The sequence below is a fragment of the Teleopsis dalmanni genome, chromosome 1, assembly GCF_002237135.1.
Source record: "Teleopsis dalmanni isolate 2A chromosome 1, ASM223713v2, whole genome shotgun sequence".
In the NCBI taxonomy this organism is placed as follows: Eukaryota; Metazoa; Arthropoda; class Insecta; order Diptera; family Diopsidae; genus Teleopsis; species Teleopsis dalmanni.
The window spans coordinates 3,641,667-3,658,372 of NC_051846.1; the positions used below are offsets into that span (position 1 = coordinate 3,641,667).

General features: G+C 29.2%; 1 protein-coding gene and 1 long non-coding RNA gene across 2 annotated transcripts in view; one reads left to right on the plus strand and one right to left on the minus strand.

The window, feature by feature from the left end:
* The first annotated feature begins 4,655 nt into the window (after positions 1 to 4,655).
* Positions 4,656 to 5,197, plus strand: LOC119672118. Its single transcript, XR_005251866.1, has 3 exons — positions 4,656 to 4,836; positions 4,899 to 4,928; positions 5,049 to 5,197. It is a non-coding gene; the product is annotated as an uncharacterized LOC119672118 (long non-coding RNA).
* A 1,637-nt stretch (positions 5,198 to 6,834) lies between these two features.
* The window catches only part of LOC119673226 (GATA zinc finger domain-containing protein 14-like), a 56,469-nt gene continuing 46,597 nt past the window's right edge, over positions 6,835 to 16,706 (minus strand). Inside the window, exons 9-14 of the mRNA XM_038084470.1 lie at positions 15,168 to 15,330; positions 13,875 to 14,024; positions 10,690 to 10,811; positions 8,274 to 8,366; positions 7,339 to 7,485; positions 6,835 to 7,173 (exon numbers count right to left, since the gene is read on the minus strand). Of these exons, the coding sequence (XP_037940398.1) occupies positions 7,011 to 7,173; positions 7,339 to 7,485; positions 8,274 to 8,366; positions 10,690 to 10,811; positions 13,875 to 14,024; positions 15,168 to 15,330 (838 nt within the window). The 3' untranslated portion in view covers positions 6,835 to 7,010. The remainder of the gene's footprint in view (positions 7,174 to 7,338; positions 7,486 to 8,273; positions 8,367 to 10,689; positions 10,812 to 13,874; positions 14,025 to 15,167; positions 15,331 to 16,706) is intronic.

The window sequence follows — 16,706 nt, forward strand, 5'->3', positions numbered from 1 at the left end:
AATTAAGTCCCCAAATCAGTAACTAAAGTGATTAAGTCACACTCTTACATATCAAGTCATTATAACTTCAAGATACTATTATGTTTCATTGAAACACAAATGTAAGAAAAATAAATTGCTAAGTAATCTCTTTCACTTCACTTACTCATTAGGCCAATGCTCAACTAAGTTCATAAATACATATTGAAAAATAGGCAACAATCAAAGTGCCAGCTAACAATGATAAAAATAAGTGAATCGAAAACAACAACAACAGTATTAAAAATCACACAAAAAATTCATTTTAAAAATGAATGTTTTACAGAAAACCTCTGTTATGTATTTTTCATGTCGAAAGCTCTATACCACAAAAAGAACTACTAAAATGGACGACGATCGAGAAAACGACGAAGTTATTTCTAGCATTAAGAAAATTTAAAATTAATTTAAAGCATTAAATCAAAATTAAAATAATAGATATTGTTCTAAATTTTATATATTATTTCTTTGCTTCATCAAGTAAAAAATTTATCTTGTGAACTAGTAAAAAGTATCTTCAATTTTTCATTTGCTTGCACTCGCAAAAGTTTTAAGAAACATCAAAAAAAAAGTATAAATAGTTTCAATTTGAAACTTTCATGGTGTTTATATCCTTTGAAGTACATAATGATTTAAAATAAATCCATTTGCACCATAAAGCTTCTTAGTAATGTTTTATTTATTATTCTAGCCAATAAGAATAAAAATAAGGAAAAGTTCAATATAAATTTTATATATTTCTTAGTGTCAACTATTTGCAATGTCCTTTTTCACACTTTCGATAAGGAAAACAAACTAAAACTGGGTTCCTTCATCCCGTTGCACAATTCCATTTCAAATGACAAAAAAGTTTGTTTACAAAGTGAAAATGGATGGGAAGTAACCGATAGGATACAAAAGCGATTTTCGATAGTAGCGCACCATTGCACATCTGTCCTGCAGTTTGCGGTACTCTACTTTACATTGTCTGTGATCGTAAATGTGACAAAAAATTAAATTAAAAGTCGTTTGGAACTATTTTTCAAACTCCTAGCGGTTGAATATGTGCCACCAATTTGCGGTTTAACGCCATCAACACATTTTCTACATAAACCTCAATGTTTTCGTTTCCTATTGTGTGGCGTAGTGTCCTAGCTGATTATTAAGTTATAGCCTGCATAACAATTACCGGAACTTCTTCTATTGCTTACATCCTTTCCACCATCAAAATATATAAATTTTTTGTTGGTTCGTTAAATTGCTTTATAAGTTGACTATGGACGCAATGAGGTCAACGAAACGGAATTGTAAAAACAAAAACAATGAGCCAATCTGGCAACTATAGTACAGAGCAATGAAAAACTACAGTTTTTCCGCTGGACATGACTTGTTTATATTTCATTTTATTTTCTAAAATTTATATATTTTTAGTGCGACTAAAAGTTACTTGAGCCAGTGGCAAAATCCAGTATCGAAACGGTTAACTCAAGTGCACATAAGTGCTTTAATATTTGCAAACAACACCCTGGCAGCACATATCCTTGAAATATTTATTATTTAAAAGCAGTTTAAAGACTTTAATAGCATAATTTTATGTTATTAATTTTTGAAAAAATTTTTAACTTATTTTAAATTGGTAATATAATTGTGCAGAAGAAGATAATATTATATATTTTGTACACTCAGAAAAATAATTTGGTTGATTTAATCAGATTTTAAGTAGATTTCAGGTCAAATTATTCTTACTCAACGCATTAGATTAGCTCAACCAAACCACATCTTGGTTTTTATATCTTCTACACCACATAAGCCATAACTTTTCTAACAAAAAGATCAGGTTAATTTACATAGTAAGTGGTTAGAGAATATGTTTCTGAGTGGAGTTTTAAATATTAAAATTCAATAAGTTAAGTTAGATAACTTTCTTGATTTAATCAAAGCACAAAGTATTTTGCCTGTTTGACGCAGATTAGCCTAATTATTGAAGAGTACCTGATTACTGGCTATAGACACCCAGAAAGAAGGAAGGAGATTGAAGCTTAAGGCTTAAGCCTAACATATACCAATATTAATGTAACGGCGTTTAATAAGATAAAACTTTTTTAAATTACTGAAATTATTTAAAATACACAACAGCTTTTCGTTCTTCCTTACGAATTAAATTTCTGTCTATTTGCTAGCTTGACAAGGTCAAAAACCGTTGTCATGGCTTTGCTGACTTAGTGCAAAGCAGGGATACTCTGTAACATCAATCAGTTTCCTCTCACCAGTTCGAAGAGATCTGAAATTGCTGTAATAGCATTGCTGACTTAGTGTAAAATAGTTGTGATTACAAGATTCATCTACTTCTAGACGCAATAAGACTGTTACATCAAACAATTTCTTCTTATTGATATGGTAGTGAGGTTCAAGATGAAATGTCAGATAGTACCATTCCAGTATCAGTTTAATTTTGCTGAGATAATAATCTTACTTGTAATTACGATTCTTAATTTAGCAGCTATATTTGTGCCATGTGTTGCATAGGTACCTTCTGCTCAAAAAGTTTCCGTATTTTGTTGTTTGTTAACTACTCCTTAAAAAATAGACCCTTTTCAAAAAATTTTTTGTACACCCATTCTTGACATATGGTACAAATTTGAGTGCCATCTGTCAATTGGTTTGTTTACAGTTGCTGTTAATATGAGACTACCTCAAGTGCATTTAGCGATTTTTACTATGGAAAATTCTTGTTGTACGCGATTTTTTGACCGAACACGGCACCACTGTCATCGCTCAGGCACCATATTTACCAGATCTGCATCCGTTCGACTTTTTCCTGTTCCCGAAACTCAAATTGCCCTTCGTGGTAAGCGTTTTGAAACGATTGCTTCAGAAGGAGCATATTTTGAAGGAGATAAAATAAATTTGGAATAAAATTTAAATTTTTGTGTTTTATTTACAAAATCCGAGTACTTTTTGAGCAGAAGGTATATTACTCAATCGTTAATTATAGTCTTGCTTGTGAGTTTGCTAACTCTACGATAAGGGTTCGATCAGCAGAAGTTCAACTAAGAATTTTCCAACAGCGGCGCTAAGAAAAGCACTAATTGGTATTGACACACCAACGATTATTTTTTATGATACTTAGTCAACAAAAGTCTTGAAAAATGTTTAGAAAGGTCGACGTTTTGTTTACAAGGTAATAAAATAGTTGAGTTGACTCTCAGACTAAATTGTTTATTTGACAACGATACGAGTCATGTGAATTGTAGGGAGCTCATAACAATACTTGTTATTCAATAAGAAAGTTTAAGTTAAAATCATTAATGTTTTTAAATTTTTGAAACATTGTAAAATTCTTTTTCAAAACTGTATAATATATTTTTTATATAAACATTTCTTGCAGTTGACAATTTAACAATAAAATAAAGAATAAAATAGTAACGTAACATCCATGTTTGTGAAAGCTCTGACCTTCCTTAAAGGGTGACTGTTTAAAATCAAATTCAAGAAAATAACTGACGAAAACATAGCATAAGAGAAATGCATATGAGAGGACGATATAATCTTATGCGGTAATAATATTTTGGTAACATGAAAAGAATTACTATTTTAAAGCCAGAAAAATTTCAACTTGTCAAAAACACACCACCAATAACAACTGAGTAATATAATATGAGTATGTAACTAAATAGTAACTAACTTTATTCTATCTTTTTATAAGTAAGCAGTAATTTTTTTCATTACTTTAAATGTGCTCTATAAATTGAAAGTAATATTATAACGAACCTTTTAACACCGAGCTTTAGATCGATGATTGTTGGAGAATTCAAAGTTGAGTCCTATAACAAATTAATTTGTACGGAGCAAGGAAAGACGAAGATTCCTTGGATTTCTTTCCCGTGTGAAGAATTTAGCGTCAGATATATGAAAACCTAACAGACATACTCGCTGAAGATATGTAAGTTTCCTTCTTATATTAGGCAGTAATCACTAGCCCGCTGCTCAGCTGACCAATGTACCTTATTGTTTGTATCTGAGTTGCATTCAGTTACTCTCAACATTCCTCTACATAACCGTTGTTTTCGTGATCTCATTTATGGAATATATAAGCCATCTGTCAACTTCCATTGCGCGTATACGTAATAACCCTACCTCTTCATTTGTCTGTTATCGCTCTAAATTATTGTCAATGCTTTCTGACTAGAAAATAAGCTCCATTTTCTAAAAACTAAGACTACTCAGCCTCCAAATTTCTTCTGATTACTAAGATAAGATAATTAGCACAATGATCTTTATGGTCAATGCCTGGAGGCTTTATTATTTATTTCTAAGATGTGGCTTTTGTGGGTTAAACTTCTACACTGTGACTTTGATGCTTTCCACCTACCGGGCACTAAAACAAAAAAAGGGACAAATAATGTCTGAAAATTGAATTATGCAGTAATAATAGATGGCAGCATTGTGGCACCTAGAAGTATTGGAAATATTCTGTTAATCGACAAAAACCTGAAGGAAAAATACGGACAGCCATACTTGATAACTATGAAATGGGTACTTACTTTACTTTAAAATTACTTTAAATTTTAAAAAATAAATTAATCCAGTCAGCCATTTTACAATGTATAAAGGAAAGTAAAATCAAATTATTAAACTTTTCAGTTGAAATAAAAATATTATAGAATAAGTTTCTCAAAATTTTAGGTTTTATTTATTTTTTAGTTAAAATATATGCAAATGTTAATATAATACGAGTATGCAAATGAAGTTAAAATTGCTTGGCGATTACTAAGATCTCACTTTGCAAAAAACAGCGACTATACACACACTTAATATGCAATATAAATCTTTAAAATGGTGAGTTCTTAAGATTTAGAGAAAATTTAAATTATTTAATTATTTTATTTTCACATTTGTAGTTAAATTATTTTGACGCCTTAAGGTGTAAGGTGAGTATGGCTTCTAGTGACATTTACCTAATTAATTAAAAAAATTATGTAGCTACTGTAATTTTTGAGAATTATAAAACAATTTTAAATGATTTTAATTATTTTGACAAAATTTTCTAGACTATTTAAGAAAATTAAAAGTTCGAAATTGGTTAATTAATCTGATATTCATTAGAAATTCAAGTGCGATATGAGAGACACTAATGACATTCAAAATTAAGCTCTTTATGTTTACTTAATGTGTTATTTGTTTCCTGTTTCCTAGAGTGGCAAGTAGTTTTATAGAGTTTAGCTATTTTACTGAAAGGTTTTCTTTAATATATAGAATTTATTACTTTTATTAGGAAGTGGCATGGTGGAAGCAGCTACTGTGTATGAAGCACTGATTACAATTGTTGACCTGGAACCAATTCTAATTGGTATCTGGAAGGATTGTAGTAAATATCTAATCTATTTTTTGGAATACGTTATATGATATGACCAGCACAATACTTAAAAGTGAGTTTGATTAACTGAATAATTAGTATTGAGAACTCAATTATTGAACCGTCACATATACTAAGCTGTAGGTATGGGAATATTTATTTGATATATGAAAAAATAGTTTATATTTAAAAAAGCTCAATATATTTGAACATTACACTTGCAGTTATAATAATTTTTAATATTTTTTTTATTTATTTAAAATTATATATTTCAGGTATCTGTAGTGAATGACGCGTCTGTTGAGTTTTACGGCCTATCACCAAGCGCAAAAGCTGGCGGGATATATGAAACTGGAAAAGTAATATAAAAAACCCGCATTTCAAATGAAATAATTCTTCTGAAAGAAGAGATTGTGTTTTCAAATTTTTCGTACATAAATGTTGGTTTATTCCCACCAACTATTAAATATAATTAATATAATTAAAAAAAATAACATATGTGACAAATTAGCTTTTTCATTTCTTATTGGATTATTTTGTTAACAAAATTATAGCAACGAAATCATTGAAATCTACATTATAAGTAATATGAATTTTATATTTATAAAGAAGTTGTCCGGCTCACAGTTAAATCCAAACATAATTGACGTCTTGATGGAACAATCTTAGGCTACAAATTAGTAGTAGAGCGGATGCATACCTACGTTACCTAATTTGTTGGATTTTGAGGTCGAAATACACCTATTTTGTCTTATCCCATAATCTATAATGAATTTTGAATACACATATAGTATGTGTATATTAAACGTCAGCAATGTAGTTATTTGTTCTAATACATATGTAGAACTGAAGTGCTAGAGAGCGCGGAGAGAGAGAGAGAGGAACTACACAGTTATGTTCTCTAGATATTACTCTATACATTTCTCTAATGCCAGCACCATCTCATTCAAATGTTATCCATGTTACATCTTACAATATTGGATCCTTAAATCGTCATCTTATATGATGTATTGCAAATATTTCAATGTTCACCAATAAAAAGAATTCAATATTTGGAATGCGTTGATAAAAACGTTCCCCACTGCAGTGTGGAATAATTGTAGAATGCAGATGTTATGTGAACTAAAAATACCACTTTGAAAAAAATTTGTTAATGAGTTTAAACATCCTTGTGGGAAGAACAGATGAAACTTCCGCAAAACTGACATTTATTTTATTTTTACCTTTTGTTTTCTACTTGACAAACTTTAAAATTTACTTCATTTTATCTAACGAAGTTCGCTTTAATTAAAAAAAGTAAAAAAAAAGACAAAAATTATCTGTCATTCTGTAATTCACAACTGACATGTTGTCAATTTTTATTATCCACAGTTAATTAACTCTTCAGTACTGTGAACAATACTTCTTCGTTCTGTTCATAATTATGCCACAATCCATTTTAAAAAGTTTTAATTTATTTTAAAGCCCAATAGGCTCAGTATTTTACCAGCTACTGACAGATTTTCTACAACAATTCAACATGCAATAAATCAAATTTTACAATGTGTTAAATGAGTTATTTCGTGTCTTCTCTTTTAAGGCAAATTAAAAAATGGCAAAACGGCAAAACGTCAACGTTAACAAGCAAACTTCAATTAACCACAACCGATTATAACACTTACCCGGGAATTCCGCCACTTTCCATGTGGTTAGCTAACGTAACATCATTTGACCACACATCAAATTGCCACTTAACGAGACCCAGAACACCACAATGTACACGCCCAGTGTGGATACCGACACGCATATTTACATTAACGGCCATAACCTCACGCACCAGTCTGCGGAACAAAATCCAATGGAACACAAAGCAAGTAATAATAGAATAAAATTAATGAATTTATTTTGTTTTAAAGATGTTAACGAACTTTTAAATAAACGAAAAAGTCGGCTTTAAATAACTAAAAGTATGCAACAAAAATACAACATTAAACGTTGCTACTTACGCTATGGCATCAATCATATCTAAACCCATTTCAACGGCACAATGTGCATGATCCGGCCGGGGTTCGGGTAATCCTGAGACACAATAATAACAGTCGCCAAGCAGCTTAATACGCAAACAATGATGCTCAGCAGCCAATCTATCAAATCTAGAAATCAAAAAATCTATTACAATTTTTTTCCTTTTCTCATTTGAGCTCAGCTGTATTAAAAGGGTTTCCTCTTTTCCTACTTAAAGAGGGTAAATTATGAACTTAAGGAAAAAAATAAAAAAATTGTGCATTATTGATGTGCTTGTGTTGTCGTGTATGTCATGGATTAACAAGGTTAAGATGATTTCTTGTTTACCCTTTGTCACGCTCGTCGTGAATGTATTTCGAGTCCTTAGAGTCATACGACTTATTTTTAGCACATAATTATTTAGCAGAAATTAATCCAAAAGTTGTGTTAAGTAGCTAAATTAGCATACATAAATCCAGGGTTGTTTAATGTAAATCAGTTTATCCGGAACTCACGAACTCAGCGAGTACTGGGTTATTTATTTATTTATTTTATTTTAATTTTCCTTTTTATTTTAATTAATTTTATTTAAATTTTAACAATTGCCTTTCAGCAGCGCAATTGCATACGCATTTTAAAACATTTTTTATTTATTAATATTAATTATAATTATATTCTTTCAATGACAAAAAATCTGTTAAATATATGAATGTAAGCGGATATTGCGAAACTTATAATGCGGATATTAATTCATTGGAATTGATAATGTCATGAGATTTAAGCAGCTCCATTAATATTATTTATTTAAATTATTTTGGTTTGTTTTTATATTATATTTTTATTTGCAATTTCATGACTTATTTAATGAATAAATTGCAATTTTATCTGTATTTAATTATTTCGTTTTATTTTTTTGGCTTTATTCGACTTGACTTACCTTGCAAATAGCTCATTAAGTAGTCTTACTAATTCCTCTGCAGTGCATTGATCCGAAAGACTGGTGAAACCGCAAATATCTGCAAAAAGTATGCTGAAAAGAATTAAGGTAAAGTAATTACAATTTTAAAATTATCTCAGAAAGGGTTTAACAAAGTAAGTGGAAGTTCTTCAAATAATTAATTTTAAAAAGTTTATTGCAGTTGCAATATTACAAAGTAAATAATTCATTGCACCAAAAAAGGATTGCAGCATTATCATGCAAGTCCTTTAATAAAGTTCAGGAACTTAAACTTGTGGAATTACTTGGTTTCTTTTAATGAACTAAAATAATTCACAAAGATTTCAATTTGAAAATGACAACGACAAAGTATTAAAGATTCTTTGTTCTCAGAATTGTTCAATTTTAATTAATATTGTTTTCATAATTTTAAAATTTACTCAAAGATTATATTCACTATAAAGACTATAGAGAAGTCAAAGAACTTAGTACTACGACATCAAACTTTGTAATCTATAATACAAAACCTTATTACTTTTCAATATTTACTATACCAAATACTTTTTTTATTGTTTAACTTTAAAGGACTTAAAATAATATCAAAGTGATAAAGTGTAAAAAAAACTGCAATACGCGGTGGGTTGTATAGAATTATCTTGCAATAACGTTAGAATTTATATCCGTTGACATGGATTACAGAAGTAATATGAAAATACTTTTTATCTATCAACATACAGAGCTTTCTAGAAAATAATCACTCACGTTAAATGTATCCTACTAAATTGTCTATCTAATACCCACAACTTGAACATTTTTACCAACAAAAACATTATTTATTGTATTTATTGTATTCTTTCTTTCTTCATACCCTTTACTTATCTGCACTCTTTCGTAAAAGACATATCTCAACTTATAATATTGTAAAGTAACTAAAAATAAATCAAAATCAATTAATAGTCAATTTTAGGTGGAATTGGTTGGCATGAAGTTACCAGTTATAAATTTTCAGGTCACTATTGATATCAGCAACTTTTAAATTCATATATATTATTTAGCAAAAACTGCTTAAAGGTTCATATTTCTATATTTTTAAGTTATGAAGACAGACAGATGTTTCTGAAAGTACATTTATAAATAATTTATTCTTTTCTAAGCATAGCTTTTTTATTGTTTCAAAACAATATCCAACCCAACCATATAAACAAACTATGATATACTTTTGTTATCCGCCAACCGCCATTTTATTCTTTTCTTAGTACAGGGTTGGTAAATGAGTTTTCAACTCAACAGGTTAGTTTTTTTTATTTACTGAGTATTATATTTTAACACAATAGTTGCAATCAATATTGATGTTAATATATATCTTTAATTTAAAAGAAGACGAAACCACTTCACATATACGAAATATATGACAGAATATTAAAGTATATGGAAAATGCAAAACAATTTAATCATGTCTAAAATAAAATATACAATAGTTTCGCAAATGAAAATTTTTTAATATTTTATTCAATTCAATTTTTAATAATAAATTTCACTCAATACATACGTATTTTTCATGAATAAATAATCAGACATAACTGAAACAAACGCTTCCGTACAAATTACAAAAAAGTTACGTATACGACATGAGTGTCCGTTACTACACAGCACCCAGCTGCTACACTTTAAAGCAAACGAATTTTTAATGAATTCAGTGACACCTTTGTAAAATTAATCAAAAATAAATAAGAATGGCAAAGAAAAATAGTGAAAGAAATTTCACTCAAGGAAATCAAATATCAACAGCAGATACAGTGGAAATGTTTTATCGATAATGGGATTTTGTGACTTTTTGACTTATGCTGATCCCGCTTAAGATATATGCTCTCAAAGTAATTTAATACAAAAAGCTGAAGGGAGATGTGCCAAAATAAAGGCAGCAATACAAGCAAAAGCAAATATGTGCAATAAAAAATACGAAAGGACATGAAACTTGCTATCAACAAGTTAAGTTGCCTTTAAGGATATTAAACGTGAGAGGTACCAAGCAAGAGATGATGTTTGTGCACACTTGGTGAATGGCAAACGCTACTCCAACGAGTAGTGTGAGTCTTTCAACGAAACTAAGGAAGGTAGCTTTCCAGTAAATTCGTACTTCAGTTAGAATGCATGTAGCGATAAATTTGTGTCTCTTCACTTCTCTGGCATTTTGTTTCTTGCTAATAAGAATAGGATTTATTGACTTTGCTTGTAAACAGAAGCGGCTACAGAAAGGAACAAACGCTTACCCTGACTTGTTGTGAACACATTTTCGCACTTATTTCCGTGCTCACTTTATTTGTGTCTATTAGCAGTGACTCAAACTCAAACTCAAACTCAAATTCAAAATCAAACTGAAACTGAAACTCAAGCTGGAATTCAAACTGAAACTTACCTGACGTTGTCATGTCGTTGTATATAAATCTTGTGAAATTGTGTATCTCGTGGCTGTCCTGCGATGTCATCTTTCATTTCCATGGCAACATGCCGCGGCAGCACCGATAACAAAAGACGTTCCTGTGCGTGCATATAAGGACATACAAAAAATATTTAGTATGTAAAAAAAAAAGGAATGAAAGAAAAAATATTTTAGTACAAAGATACGTGGAGTCAGAATGAAATCAAATGATCTGAATAAAATATAATGAGCAAGGCGCCTGAATCGGTGTGTGTGTATGTGTGTGTGTGTGCCCTATAAAAGCCTGTCAATAATTCCTAAAAATGGCAAAAGTTGTCTAACTTTTTCTTTGCATATTTTGTGCTTTTAATGCGTTGACTCCCATAACACCTGTGGGTATACGAATTTTTTCCTCAGAGGTGGAGGCACTTGTTAGCTCCTCATAAGCTGATAACAATCTTTGTTGTATGTTGAGAATGTAAGTTAAGACGTTTTAAGTACATTTTTTCCTCATTTCATTCAAGCTTTTGCAATTCTGTTCGAATTATGTGTATTTCCACATTCAACATTCTTTTCCCCAACTCCTGGTAGCAATCTTCACTGATTTCTTGTTTTGATTGTGTCTCGCTTCATTAATGTTTTGATTGAGTTTTAATGGATGTGCTTTTCTCCATTGCTTACATTCTGGAGTATTTAAATGAACATTAAATTTATTAAACACAAATTGTTTTCTGCTGTTTTTGTGGTGTTGCTAATATTTTTCATTAACATATTGAAAATGATTAAATATATAATTGGTTTTTTGCTTTCGATTACATTTGAATGAATTAAGAAATGAGAAGCTAAAAATACATACATAAGGAAGCGAAATAATTCATTACAGAGTACATACAATTCGATTTAATTCTTTAAATCCCTTAATATTGATTTATAGTATTACTAAATTTAAATTGATTTTAATCATATTTACATAAGAGAAAAAGTTGAGTGGGTGGAATGAGATCAATATAGCGACAAAGAAAGACAATCAGTTAAAAGGAACGTATTTAATAATAAAAAATGAAATAAATATTAACCTTATCCTTCTTATAAGGATATGATATAAATAGATCATATCTGAACATGAGAACAGTATAGCTATATAGAAAGATAATTTTTTGTAAAAGTAAGACCATATTTAGCCCTAAAAAGCGGAATGGAGATAAGACCAGTAACACGACATACAATATGTTTTCTGAAAACTGAAATAAGACTTGTTTACTAATAAAAAATTTTAGTATTTAGTAATTCAGGCCAGTGTTGTGAAATAGAAACTTTATTACTGGTGGAAATAAAATAAAAAAGAAACATATAATTACGTAAAAATCAAAAAGTATTAACACCCACATTACGACATAGGAAGATTTAGGAGCTGCTGCTAAATGGAAAAATTTTTAGTACTGAAAAAGTAATGGGAGTAAGACCAGTAATGCGACAAAATATATTTTCTGGTAAATCTGATATTTATTTTTTTTTTTTGAAATCCATTTATTTTATTACAATCTGTCAGGTATGAATGACAATAAGTAATATATATAATTATAAATCGTAATAATAATTATAACGATTTGATATAAGATATATTTAGTACTAAAAAAGTTTCAGTATTTAGTATGTTAGATTAGTATTGTAAAATAAAAACTTAATTACTGGTGGACTTAAAACAAAAAAGGAACATATTTTTATGTAAAATATGAAGGTATCAACAATCATATTGCGACATAAGAAGACATATGAACTCATATATAAAGAGAACTTATTTAGTACTTAAATAAAGAACGGCGAAAAGTTCAGTATAGCGAAACGAAGAGAAAAATGTTTAGTACTAAAAATAAAAAAGCGATAAGACCAATATAGTAAAATAGAGAGATAATCTGGTGGAATTAAAATAAAAAAGGAACGTATTTAGGACGTGTGCGAGTTAGGCTAAGTTGCGTTCTAAATGAGGGAAATTCTAAGATGAGCCGATAATGTAGTGATGTGTCGATACGTGTTGATAAATGGCTAAATGTGTGCAGTGCAAAAAATCCCAAAAAATCTCCCATTTGGTTTAGCATTAACTTAGCCTAACTCGCACACGACCTTAGTACTCAAAAATGGAAGGGATAATAATAACAGTATAAAAAAATAGCAAGTTAATTTCATTCTAAGAAATGAGGTCCTGCTACAAGACTAGTATAGCAAAATAAAAAGATAATTCCTGGTGCAACTAAAAAAAAAACATATTTAGTACTAAAAATGGAAGGGAGATAAGACCAGTATATAACAAAATAGAAATATAATTTCTTGTAGCACTAACTGCTGTAGTACGATACATTCATATGATAAGTGGCATAAAGAAATTTTTTTTTTCAAGAACTACAGATAAATACTAACAAATATTTCAATGAAAAAGCTAAAATTATACATTTTTAATTAAAAAAAATTGTATGTAAATCTAAATACATTAATAATTGTGCATGGCAAATGTTTAACGCAGAATATTTCCTTTTAATTTTATGAAAATTATTGATTTCAACTTTCGTTGCCAAGGTAGATCGAGTGTGAGTACTTATCTTGACCCTCGCCTTCGTTCAATTGAATGCGTCAGACTGCACGTAAAAGCCATTTTGAAGGTAAAAAATTATTGATTGCATTGTTTTAAGTAATTTTAATTAAAATTCAGTTGAAACCATAACAAAAATTTAATACTGAAAATATATTTTTCATTACCACAGAAGAAATATACATTAAAAATACTCCCTTTTTGAAAATAATCTCATTTAGTAGTGAAAATTGTATTGCTCACATGAAATCTGTGCATTCCCGCACGAATGCATTTAAGCGCTCAAATGTAAAGCAGAGATAAGCTCTATTAAACGCTAGGAAACTGTGTGGCTTACCCACATATTTTCGTATATTTATAGATGTACTCCGGATATTGAGGTTCTAGGTACTCGTAAAATACTAAGAATTGCACAAAATGTGTTGAATGAAGACAATGGCAAAAATGTAAATTCAATGCTAATAAGACAACTCTGTATTCTGTGTTCTTAAAATTTCCTGTGGGTGTGAGTGTGTGTGAGTTTGTACTTGACTCATACGCTGTGTGGTGTTAAATATGTAAATGTGTTAGTTTCTGTTAGTTACAAGTGTAAACTCACCTGTTGTTGGTTTTCTCGTTGTGTTCGCAAACGTGCCTCAATGCACTGCCTTGTCTCAATGAATGCTTTGCGTTGTGCTTTCTCCTTGGGCCAATGCGTGTAGATGCCAGTAAGATTCGATAAAAATAGTGCTAAAATTGTGCACAATAGCTGAAATAATATGCAATATCAGCAACTGTGTTCTATTCAAGCACTATTTGAGAAGATTTTTATGGTTTTCAATTATTTTTTGTTGTCTCAATATTCAAATGTAAATGATACAAGCATAAAATAAATAAAATCCCTTATATTGAATATGTAAAAGAATATTGTATAAATATTTAACAAGTTTTATAAGTAAACAAGCAAATATCATTGTATAAAGTTTAATGAAGACTTCATAATCATAGTTTCTTAATAACAATAATTTTTTTTATTTGGTAATAAATTTTTATATTTTTATTTATTATTTTATGTTCAAACTAACGAATTTTTATTATTGTTAAAAATAAAAAATTTAAAAAAAAAAACAAGAAAGGACAGATTTATTATAGAATAGTTATACTGCCGTAATTAATGCACTGATGAGTTGTTAAAACAATGAAATTAAATTAAAAATTATTAATTACTATATCAAAAACTAATAAATTTTTAAATTAAATAAATATTCAACAGTACTGTATTTTTTAATTTAAATATTTAAATCAAACTTTTATTTAATTTAATGTTTAAACGTACACAATTTGATGTTTCTTATATTATTTTATCTCATAGAATTGATGGAAAAAATTTGAATTCCAATCGGTGAAATTCTTCGAAATATCAGTTATGTATAAAACACTTAATAAAATATTTAAAAATTTCCATTTCATAAAACATCTACACCTATAAAAAAAAACTACTTGAATTCTATTTGCAGCAACATTAAATATTTATAAAATTATTTAAATTTCAAAATACTTTGAATTTTCTCTCAAATATTTCACATCCTACGCACTGTTGCATTTTGAAAATGCTGTTTGGCATTCTATAATGACACATAACACATTTCTGCAAAAAAAAAATATACTTTATGGAGTACATGAGTAACGACAATCTATAAAGCCCGTTCAAGTATACACATACTGTCTCACAAATAATAAAGACGTCGTAGAGTACATATGTATGCTATTGCCTTCTACACGTGACAACAAGTTTGATGTTTCACAATACAATTATTACGGCATAAATAACTTAAATCCAATAATAACACAAAAGTTACACAATAAATAGTAGTAAAAAAAAGTAGAAATAGTTCAATAGTAGTAAACTCACTTCTTGCCATTTTATTTTAACTTCATCATAACGTAAACTGGTGTAAATATGAGTGAAAGATAGTACCATGCCTCCCACCAGTGCCTCACGTAGACGTAAAGGTAGCATAGTGTATGTCATATAGATGAACACAACACAACATGAGCTTCCATTAAAGGATTTGCTGCAAAGAAAAAAAAAAAGAATAGAAAAATGAGAGTAAATCAAGCAAAACAGGAATGTCATATAAGTGCGTTCATCGACTGACAACTAACGAGTATTGAATGGGATTGCGGGCGAGGAAAAAGAAGAAAAAATATGAAAAGTTTAAAAATACCAAATAAATACAGAAATAGAAAATTGATATCATTTCCGTGTTTTTTCGTTAATAAAGAAATTGAAAGTATTAAAGAAGGAATTTATTACTACTTATTATTGAGTTAAATATAAGAAAATTAATATTTTATTTAATAAAATTAATCATTACTAATAAGATATTACTATATATTATAAATTGTTATATATTAATTAATTAAGGATATTAAAACATTTTTTTTTTTCGTAGTATAAGTGAAAATTAATTTATTAACGCATAAGGTGTTTCCATTTAATCTATACCTATTTTAAAGGTGTCAACTTAAGAAATAAAATAATGGAGTTGAAAAGCAGGGAGCATCTTTTAAATTTTTTCTTTATAAAGTTGGACACGGTGTTCACTAAACAAATTTTATATGTTAATACTAAACATAGAAAATATCTATGTTACTTCATAGAAAATATCTTTAAGATTTTAAATGATTATTAAAAATGTGTAAAGAGAGAATAGGACAACACAGAGGTGGCGTTCAAACATTTTATTGAAAGAAATAAAAAAGTATTTTGTAGGATGGGGATCATTTGATGAGAAAAACTTCGCATGGAGAATTTTCCTTTTCTTAAATGTAAAGCTCTATCATGCTAAAACATAAAGTCAGTTAACCATTCTGCTCAAAACCAAAAGAACTCTTAAGTCCTAAACAAAGACGGGTTACTGCAACCTTTACTCGAATTTCTTACTTTCCGTAATGGATATAAGAAGATCAGTCGTTAGGTCTTTCCTTCAAGTCAAAGTAACTAGGTGTGCTTTTCGACTCCAAACCAAATTGGAGGAGTAATTTTGAAGATAAAACTAAGAGACGGACTTCTACTAAACCTTTCATGAATGATGGGGATTGTAATACGGTAACAGCGGTAACAAGGTAACAATAGTATATGATATATACTTAACATTTAACAAGGTCATATTTCTTAGTAGTTTATTGTATAAGAATCATAATGAAACCTAAACAGTGACTAGCGTGGTTACCTTAAAAACTTTAGTTTAAATACCCCAAAAAGGCTAATTATGACACTCCTACCACTACAAGTGTTTGTTCAAGGCTGTGCTGCCAGAACTGCTCTAAGACTACGAGAGTCTAAGGTAAAGAAATCGGCTAAAGATGTATACATTATAATTTTAAATTAAATTATTAAGACATCTTGTGGCGCAGTATAGTTTGGATCAGCTACAGTAGGAAATAC